Source organism: Desmodus rotundus, chromosome 4, assembly GCF_022682495.2.
Source record: "Desmodus rotundus isolate HL8 chromosome 4, HLdesRot8A.1, whole genome shotgun sequence".
NCBI classification, from domain to species: domain Eukaryota; kingdom Metazoa; phylum Chordata; class Mammalia; order Chiroptera; family Phyllostomidae; genus Desmodus; species Desmodus rotundus.
This window is the reverse complement of record NC_071390.1, coordinates 8,492,163-8,502,705: the sequence shown is the minus strand read 5'-3', so window position 1 is coordinate 8,502,705 and position 10,543 is coordinate 8,492,163. Positions and strand designations below refer to the sequence as shown.

Genomic DNA, 10,543 nt, shown 5'->3' with positions numbered 1-10,543 from the left:
CTTGGTGTACCCCTAGGGCACTCTGGGCTCTTACCATTCTCCTCTTCCACTGCTCTGTGAAGTCAGAAGGCCCCTCACATCTACATCCCCACCAAAACTCCTGCCTTGGGGCCTTCGCCTAGAACCTTCTTATCCCCCTACTGCCCTCACTTTACACGTGATTTCATTTCACCCTCATCAAAACCCTGAGACAGGTACAATCATTGCCCCTCATGCTAAGATGAGAAAACAGATCTGGAGGGACCGTCTCTCCCCCAAGACCTTCCCTGACGAACCTACCTAGAACACCTGCACCTCGCTGCACTTCATCTTCCTTCCAAACTTTCTCTGTAATGTTTATTGTGTTTCCCCCTCTACAATGTAAGTGCATGAAGGAAAAGGTCTGTCACTGTTTGGTCCCTCTTGTGTGTCCACAACAGCACCTGGCACATGGTAGGTGCTTAAGGGTTTGCTGAAATAATGAATAAATGCTTCCACTTCTCTTGCCCCCTAACCTGAGTTCCCCGGGTGTGCGGTCACTGTCTCATCTTTGTGGGCCCAAAGTTAGGTTAAATGCTCAGCAGAAGTTTGTGGACATAGGAGGAAAACTGGAGTCCCACAACATAAGCTGGACCAATAATTTAATGGTGTTAAAAATGCAAATATTTTTAAATGTTTATTTTTTTATTATATACTTTACATTGAGTGCTTCAGAAAATATAATTACACTGATTTCAAAATGCAATCCATGGATCCAATAAATAGACTCTATAATTACTTTCAACTGATCTTTAGAAATGTATGTAGACACCAAGTCAGCTAACAAATAAAATGATTATGTGAACTACAAATCTCAGGGATGAGGAACATGCATGACCAGTGAAGTCACTTTGCCACTGTGATTTTAAAAACATGATTCACATTGTTACATCACGTGCATCTCCACTCCAAGAGCTGAATTTAAACTAGACTGCTGATGCTAACAACTTAAAACTATGATCTTTGTTACCTCAAAAGAAAATTCAGTTTAATACAAAGAAATTCAAGAAGAGAATTCCAGGACCCTTGATCAGAGGCTTTTGGTACCTGTCCAACACTGGTGCACCCGAAGGTTCAAGTAAGGCTAAGAAGTTTCCCCTTGAAGACATGATCAAAGGAACAGGTGGGCTAGGCAGTCTACACAGAGCTGGCCGCCAAGAAGTTACCAGTAAAGGGCTCATGTGAGTAACTACTGTATCTTTTGGACTGTAAGATGCACTTTCCCCCCACCCAAACATGGGAGGAAAATGGGGGGTGTGTCTTACAGTCCAAATGGAGCTTACATTCACATTGGTGAAATACTATGTTATTAAATATTTTACCACATTTTTTGCTTCAAAAATTTTCTTCCTATTTTCCTCCTCTAAAACCTAGGTGTGTCTTACGGTCCGAAAAATACAGCAACTATGTTTAAAAAGCCTTAGCCAATGTTACAAAAACAAAACATTTAGCGTACTATTTGTGAATGCAAGCATAATTGCTCTCTTGCCTTCTATACATAATCATTTTTGAAATGCTAAGAGTTCCAACTGTGGTTCTTTTGAGAAGCTGCAGGTACACATGGGATGACCTACTGATTCACCTTCTCAAAGTATTCTTTGGAAGCAGTCGGATGTGGCTTGATCTGAAAATACAAACATTTAATTAGGTAACAGACTTTAAGATAGTAGTTTAAAAGTGAGTTGAAAGCTCTTAAGTTTTATGCTAAAGTTCTTTAACTTTTTAAAGGCTAGTCTGTTTCCTTTTAAACACATTGATAAAAGTTACATTGACAGTCTGCCTAACCCCTGGCCCCACCTCTCAGCAGCTTCGCCCATGCACATGCCATCTGCAGCATTGCTCTAAGGGTGGACTCTTTTTGTGGATATTCCAGACCAGCAGCCCGTGAGGCAGTGGGGGTCCCAGGGCTTTTGCAAAGGAAACCTACCGTAGGGGAATCCGGGGTCCAATTTGCTGGGCAGACTTCTCCATGGGCTTCCACAAACTGGAACGCCTTCACCAGGCGGAGGGTCTCTTCCACGCTTCGGCCCACTGGGAGATCATTGATACTCAGATGCTTGATGACTCCATTGGGGTCAATGATGAAGAGACCCCTGCGTCACAATTGTCCCCATTAGTGCCTCAGCAGTACCAGAACTAGAAAGACTCTTAACTTACACCCTCTTCTGTCTTTAATGCTCCCTAGTAAAGCATTTACGAAGTGCTATCATATGCTGGAAAACAAAGTTTTCATTGTTAGGCAGGACTGGACCAGGCCACCATGGAAAACAGGCAAATGTGACCTGAATGTCACACAGTATCTGAAAGTCACAGAGAGCAGACACTTCTTTCCTTATTAGTGATTCAGTAAGCATTCTTTGGGCTGCTGTATCAGCTCTTGGCAAGAAACCACAGGCAAATGGGAAGGGACAGAGATGTATTTTATCTGTACAGAGTAAATACTTACGAAATGAGTGAATTCTTGGGTAAAGGGTGGGGTGGGGGGGGTTGGTGTGGATCCCATGGGAAAATCTTTGCAGAAAGAAGTCTATACAGAACAGAAATCTGAAGGAAGAACCCACCTGAAACTTGTATTTATTCACCAATGTCAGCCAATAAATACAATACAAACTTAAAAACAAATACATAAATAAAGGAAGAACCAAGCCAGTCACCCTTTGTCACTTGGCAGCGATATAATGAGATGACCTGCCCTGTGGTCTGTGTTCTTCAGTGCTGGTGTCACTGACATGGGCAGATGTACTTAAGGCACAGGTTTTAACCGTCTGTCTTCAAAGGGTGTGGCATCCCAAGTGCCAATCACTCTGGGGAAAGGGGAGTTGGAGAAAGCTCACAAGGTAGAAAAGTGCTTCTCCCTCCCCGGGCCTGGCCCCCGGAGGTCTAGGCTTTGAGGCGCAACAGGTCCTGCGGCGTGCTCCTGGAGGTGAGCCACGCTGGAGTCCATGGGGCAGGTGCAGACACGGAGCTGACATGGAGCAGGGCCCACAGACTCCAGAAAGAAAGCCTCATCTTACAAGCCAGACTCAGCTCCTCTCCCTCGTCAGTCCTAACTGAAACCAGTAGGGAAGTAACTGCAAAATGAGCAAGACCCAACAGGGAAGGATCCAGGGAGGCAACAGCCAGCACTGTTCCTCCTCCCCTTGACAACTGTCAGAGGATTTTACTTTAGTAAAGGAAGACAGTAATCTCCTTGGAGTAGAAAAGGCCTATGCTCCAAGGTGGCTCCCAGAGCTAAAATTCCAGGTGTAACGCAAAAGGAAAGCAGGCCAGAGGCTAACTACCAGACAGGGCAGGTGAGCAGGCTCATGCCCAACTGTGAGCCAGTTTGGGGTCCCCACCTGCTCCCTGGAGGTCAAGTCCTACCCAACCCCTCCTTCCCTCAGCAGCAATCAAGGTGCCAGTTCTAAGGAAAGCTCTCATTCCTCCCAGGAAGGTTGCGTTCGCGCTGGGGACTGTTAAAAGACAGAAAGCAGGCTTCCACACTCAAAGGAATGCAAGTCTAACCACAGAGTGAACGAGGACAGTAATAATGACCTTCTGCCACAGGGTCATAACAGGGGTCCTGAAGTGCTAACAACTGTAGTTACTAGCACTTGGTGCCACGTTATCCTGCTTAGGCTTCACAACCAACCTGGGAGGTACATTCTCATTTTAGTTATGAAAAAATTAGGACTCGAAGAAGTTAAATAATTTGCCCAAACTTATTCTATTAAACTATTAAGGAGCCGAGTTTAAAAACAAAAGCAAAAAACACAAACATACTTGGCTGCTTTGATTCCAGGGCCTTATGACAGCTCGCCCATTCCAGGGTGCCGACTCCCGCCCTGCCGGCCCCCCTTCCCCAGGTGTGCCGGGGATGTGCCCCCATGAAAGCAGCTCTCAGACAGGAGGAGTGCAGCAGTGTGACCATCAGGACACGATGTCCTGATTCAGACAGAGACACAGGGCGGTGCGGCGGCAAACAGGTCTAGGCCATTTCTGAAAGACCGCCAAGCCTCACGCGGGGCATTCATTGGGGCTTATTAAAAAGCTAAAGTTAAGGGTTTTTGGTTTGCAGAATGCTTTGCCAAGGTCTCTACAAATGTCTCTATAAACTCCCTAGGAAGTGGGATGATACTAAACATGAAGAGCAATTTTAAGTTCCTAAGGAACAGGACCTCACCTTAGTGCAAGACCAGGACCTTCCAGCAGCACACCGTAGTCTCGGGAAATCTGCTTAGTCAAGTCTGACAACAGTGCGATGTTCATGTGGCCCAAACCACCGTTCTAATAAAAATGCAAACGACACGGGCTGTTGTTCGGCACTCTCACGACATTCGTGGCCAGGTAACACGGCGTCTGAGACCAACGATAATGGCAACAGGCAGCAGGAACTGGCCACCAACAATGGGCCAAGCACTGCCCTCAGTTCTATTAACTCACTTCCTCTTCCCAAGGACCCTGGAGTAGAAACTATTGTCACCACCTTTTCAAAGATCAGGAAACTGAGACAGACAACGGTTAGGTAACTTGCTTTAGGTCACAGCTAGAAAGGGACAGAAGCAGGATTTAAACCCAGCTAATACTACAGAACTTTCTCTAATTCTCAACGTATTTACAATAGTTGAAGATTAATTTCTGAAGCATAAAAATGGAAGAATATTTTTAAAGACTTGAATAATCTGTTAAGCTCTCACAATAATTAGTCATATAAATTAACTAGAAGATTTAGTTCAACTGTACGTCTTATGTAAATTATTCCCCCCCCCATAGTTCTAGACTGCACACAAATTCGATAATTTGTTATTGATAATCCAGCATCTTAGCTAGAAATTTTGATTCTCCCAAGCAAGTTTTTAGGCAAAAATACTGATCATGCAGAACACTGAAGTCAGAGAACCTACCCACCACCCCACAAGCCATGCACCCTGCTGAGCCAGCTCTCCGTCACCGTTTGTACCTTGGAAAATAAAAGTGCAGCGGGGAGTAAGTATGCATGCAATGCCAGGGGAGATGCGGACACAGGTGACAGAAGTTGCCAGTAGGTGAGGACCTACAAACAGCCCACTTCAGACGAGGCAAGCTTTAACAACTTCCGGGTTAGTCTTTGATGGGTCTTTTCTGTTTTAAGATCTATGAGCAAAGGCAAGATGAACGATGTTCAGACCTTCCTCGGGGTGTTGATCCAGGCGAGGTGGGTGAAGTGGGAATCCACGGAAACGGCCACGACTTCGCAGTTCACGTCATGGAACTCATTGGCTTTGTCACTGAAAGCGATAATTTCCGTAGGACACACAAAGGTGCTAGAAAAAAGGGGCAGAAATTCTCATCAGAGAGTTTGAAAACCAGGATTTAAAATGTGAACAATAGTCTAAAAACTAGTTTAATTTGCCTAAAGGTAAAAAAGGCAAAATGGCTGACCATCCTTACTGGACACACTTTTCTATTTAAGAACCATGTCCAAAAATGGGGAAAGGGGTGGGGAGGCATATTCAAAGAATGAAGAACAATTTTGCTTAAATTCAGTAGTTTTACGAGGACACTCCTTTCATCATCTGTGCTATCCTTATTTTCTTCCCGACCAGCGAAAACTTCCCCGCACGCTAGCCTGCAGGAGCCACCGCTCCCGAGCACGTAAACCGGCCTTACGAAAACCCTACCACGTTAAAGGGAAGGCCATGCCACACTCTAAATTCGTCACTTGAAAATTAGCTGCAGATGCAAGCTGCACCCACAAGGCCATCAGCAGGAAAGGCTCAGAAAGAACCCTTCTTGGCGAGGAGCCCACCTAGAGGCAGACAACATCAGCGTGCAAGCAGGGGTCTTTGCTTGCTCTCAGAATGACATTAAGGTGCCACAGAAATGACACTCACAAATCCAAAGGATAGAAGAAAAGCACCAGATATTTCCCCTTGAAGTCATCAAGGCTTAGCTCTTTGAACTCTCCCTTGACAACGGCTGTACCCTTAAAATAGGGCGCGTGCTGGGTGACGGCTGGGGCGTGGTATGAGGAACCTGAAAAAAAAACACAGGCACAGAGAGTCCATCATTAGCTAATGCAAGCACCTGATTTTATTTAAAGCTCTCGCAATAATTAGTTGTATAAATTAACTAGAAGATTCAGTTCAACTGTACATCTTATGTAAATTATCCCCCCCTCCCCCCATAGTTCTAGACTGTACACAAATTCAATTGAAAAGTGCTATGGAAAGCTAAAAAGATGACTGGAGGTGGTAGCGATGGAATCAAGGAAGCCGTGAGACTGGATATGGATCCTAAATATGGTTCAGATTTTGCCAAGTCCAGACGGGGCACGGCCAACGGCATGGAAGAAGAGCGTGTACAGAGAGCAGGTGAGTGTGGGAGGGCGGAGAGTAGTAGACAAAGCAAGAGTTGCTGAAGGCCACGCTCTACGGCCCCGAAATGTCAGGGTGAGGGTGTTCTCAAAAGAGATAAAGGAGTTACTGGAGGTTTTCATACAGGAGATGGAAGCTGGCTGTTCCTAGGAAGATTAGTCTGGCAGGGGAGGGTGAGAGGAGCCCAGGAGGAGCACTGAAGTTAGATTTCCTTATCTGAGTGAGAAGTACGGAGGGGAAGGGTGTGGCTGGAAGACCACCAAGAATGAAAAGAATTCAAGAGCTGTGTCAGAACTAGAGAGGACTTGCTTCTATCTACAATAAGGGACAAAGGGATCAAGAGACTAGAGAGATCATGTGTCAAAATGCCCAGCCCGCAGAAACTACAGGAGCTGTTGGAAGTGGGAATCTGGAATAGGTAACTAAGAAAGTTTTAAATGTGTGGCATGAAATCAGTACTCGGAAGTTTTTAATGTTCCACAGTGGTGAAATTGTAAAACTTTTTAGAACTGTGGTCCTCAGTCTTTTTGGTACCACGGAAGACAATTTTTCTATGGACCGAGGTAGGGGATTTGGGACGATTCAGGCGCATTACATTCAAGCTCACCTCCTGCTTCATGGCCTGGTTTCTAACAGGCCCAGACCAGTACGGGTCCATGGCCTGGAGGTTGGGGACCCGTCAACACAGGCTTTGCTCAAGTATATCCCCCACACCATCACAGCTTTTTCAAATGTGAGACAAATCTAAAGGAGGTATTTTCAGATACCACTCATTATCTGAGGCTGATCTTAGCAAAGCCCACATTCTAGAAAATGGAGTGTAAATCTCAAGAAATAGCCATGCTCCACTGAGATCATGGAGGCGGCCATGGAGTACACCGTGGCGACTGAAGCCTGCACACAGGTTTGAATCCAAAAGCCTCGTTCTTGACAGGCTGCCTGCCCCTCCTGCTTACCACACAGCCCTCCCTGCCACAGAAGTATCCGAGTCATCTGCCCCGCACCCCCACCAAAGTTCCTCAACCCCAGGATTCGAAACTGTGGTAACCAGCAAGGAAACATACAAGGGCAGTTTGCCTCAGTGATTCTCAACCCCAGCTGCAAATGAGCATCACTTGGTGACATTTTACTTATTTATTTATTTAAAGATTTTATTTATTTTTATTTTTAGAGAGTGGAAGGGAGGGAGAAAGAGAGGGAGAGAAATACCAATTGGTTGCTTCTCATGCAACCCCAACTGGAGACCTGGCCTGCAACCCAGGCCTGTGCCCTGACTGGGAATCAAACCGGTGACCTTTCGATTTACAGGCCGGCACTCAGTCCACTGAGGTGCACCAGCCAGGGCAAACTCACTTGGTGAGACTTTAAAAACATTGATATCCTGGTCTCACTCCAGAGAGTGACTTAATTTGTCCAGGGTTGGGCCCGGGGCAGGGTGTGTTTCTAAAAGCTCCCCAGGTGAGTCTAATGTACATACAGCCAGGGTTCAGAGCCCCCGTCCAGAGATGACTCATGTTTCCATTGCCTGGGTCGACACAAGGCATTTCACTTACTGGTGCTAAAGGCAAATTTTGCTTGACTGGAAGCAGACCACAACACATTTGTCAAGCCCGTTCTTCGAGAAGCAGCAGGCCTAAGGGCTGAAGAGGCAGAGATGCCCCAAGGAATGGAGCTCACGTGTCGGGCAGCCTGGTAAGAGAAACACTTTATATTATATTAGGAAGTTGTCCCAGAAGAGTAGCTAAAAGGCTGACCCTGCTGAAAGGGCATAGGCCAATAGGGGCCTCAGCTGTCCTTGTTCCTATGAACCACACACCAAACCAAAACTCTAGGAGCATGGATTGGGTCTTCAGGTTCTTAACATTCCCTTCCACTTCCTCCTCCTTCAAGAATGCAAGAGGTATTGGTCCTGGGTACACAGCTGCAGTTAGGCAGGAGGAAAAGTCCAGAGAGCTAATGCACAGCATGATGACTATACTGAATAATACTAAAATGAACACTGGGAATATGCCAGGAGAGCAGATTTCAGGGGCACTCATCACACACTCAAAAGGTAACTGCGTGAAGGGAGATGTTCATTAGTTTGACTGTAGTAATCATTTAGTTAAGTGTACGTATATCAAATTATCATGTTGTACATCTTAAACATATAATTTTTATTTAAATATATAAATTTAAAAAAAAAACAAACCACTGCAAGGGAGGGCATAAAGAAAGACTTCATGCTCTTAAAAGCAACACGGAAGGTTCAAAAACCAAGGGGACTTAGCCAGGCCCTGTGTATTTCAGCCTTTTTGGCAGGGCGAAAATGATGAGACATTCTACCATGTCAAGGTTTTCCTTAGAAAAAACAAGGCCTTTGCAGCCCCACAGACAAGCAAACAAGTAGAGCAAAGTTCAGCCTCTAGGAAAGTTTGGATGGGGCTCAAGGAAATGTTTGCTCAATTTTAGCGCCCAGCGTGACTCAGGAAGAAAGAGCCTGCGTTGAACCCCGCCATGAGAAAGGGGGTGGGTGGGTAGCACGAGGGGACTGGGCTTCGCCAGGAGAAAAGCGCCTTTTGCGTTTTAGCTTTGGTTACATTAGCACTTTGGTTTCCATCCAGCAGGTTAGTGGATTCTCCCAGCCACACCTTGATGTAGGCATCATTCTTTCCATCTGAAGGTAAGGAAAGTGAACTGACTTTCGGAAAGGTGAAGTCGCTTTCCAAGGTCATGGAGTCTGTTACAGAACCAGGACCGGAGGCAGGTCGCCCTCCTCCAGGACCACGCCTCTGTGCTCAGGTAGAGAGAGGACTGGGGACCTACGACTCCGAGCGAGAAGGCATTAAAGAAGGGGACCACGAGGAGAGGGCCAGGGAAGGGAAGTTCTGCGCAGGCGCGAGGAGCTTTCCCTAGAGGAGTAGGCTGCTGGGTCCGTTACCCGCCGACACCTTCCAAGAAGAGCAAAATATTCCCCGGACCGCAAAGGAGTGGGACTTAGTCCGGGAGCCACGTTCTTGGAGCCACCGCAGTGCCTCCGCACTTGCTCCCAGCTGGCAGCCACTCACCGTAGCCCGCAGCAACCTTCTTAACGTGGCCGCCATCTTCCGTGCACACCGGAGCCGCGAGCAGGATCGGGGAGCAGAGAAGGCGGGGCCCGTGGAGGCGGGGCAGGAAGGGGCGGGGTCTCGTCATGAGGGGGCGGGGCCAGCCCTGGAGCCAGGGCGGGAAGAACCACAGCCTGGCCGCCTTTTGGTTGGGTCCCTGGGCCCCTATTGTGAGGGGAACACTACTGTTATGGCTTCAGGGTAGCTGAATTCTTGGGAAAGTAAGACTTTGCCTTTAATTTTTGCCCCAACCTGAAAAGGACTAATTCAGGTGGGGGAGCTAGATACATATTTCTACATTTGCTTTGGTTTACTGTTTATAGTTGTTTCTTAAAAGGATCTCTTTCCTATCTCGGCTTCTGCATGAAATGGAAGTAATTTCAGTGCAATTTTAGTCTGTTAACAAGCTAAGTGGATCAGCCACATCAAGGTTTTGATGTCCTGAAAACCTTTGGGTGGCGTGTGGGCTTCCATTTTGTCCTCTCTTTCCAAAACTGGGAGAATGGGGACAAACTTAAAATTCATTTTCTGTCGATTTAGTAAAACTCAGCCCTCTGGTGAGCATGGCACTTCAGAGCAAACTCACTAAACAGATAAAAAAAATCTCAGAGCGGACTTAAATGTGACAAGTTGCAGACTGTTCATGGGTATTTTCCAAATCCCAGTCATTCATTGCATTACCGACTCAGTTCGTGGAGTCTGCATGTCACCTGAATATTATTCACTGTTTATGTTGCTCTCCTTCCATGCATTTGTACCTTCTTGTCTTTCACCTGAACAGTCCTAGTGGGTTCTGGCCCTGCAATTGAGGTTCACCATCTTGGGGACTTGCCTGGTGTGGCCCACCCTATTCTCTCTTTTTTACCCTGTTCCTGTCTTCCTGCCAAGCTTGTGGGAAGAGGGCACCCACTTAGAAGTGACAACCAGAAATGTCTCCAGACGTTGCCAAATGTCCCCTGGGTGACAAAAATCACCCCTGGTTGGAAAACAAAACAAAACTCTGCTCTAATAGTTAGTGGCAGGTCTCTGGAGCCACCAGGACATGGGACCAAATTCCTGGTCTGTCACTTATAGTTTTGGAGGGTAGGGCGGGTGTCTTGGGCA

The 10,543-nt window shown here is 46.6% G+C and overlaps 1 protein-coding gene across 1 annotated transcript; it reads right to left on the bottom strand.

Annotated features, from left to right (window-relative positions):
- Nucleotides 1-603: 603 nt before the first annotated feature.
- Nucleotides 604-9,498, bottom strand: PRDX3 (peroxiredoxin 3). The gene is made up of 7 exons (XM_024555359.3): nt 9,401-9,498; nt 7,907-8,042; nt 5,871-6,012; nt 5,165-5,300; nt 4,181-4,284; nt 1,946-2,111; nt 604-1,642 (listed from the first exon to the last, which is right to left on the bottom strand). Exons 1-7 carry the CDS (start codon nt 9,434-9,436, stop codon nt 1,589-1,591), a joined length of 774 nt encoding a protein of 257 aa, XP_024411127.2. The 5' UTR covers nt 9,437-9,498; the 3' UTR covers nt 604-1,588.
- Nucleotides 9,499-10,543: the final 1,045 nt, after the last annotated feature.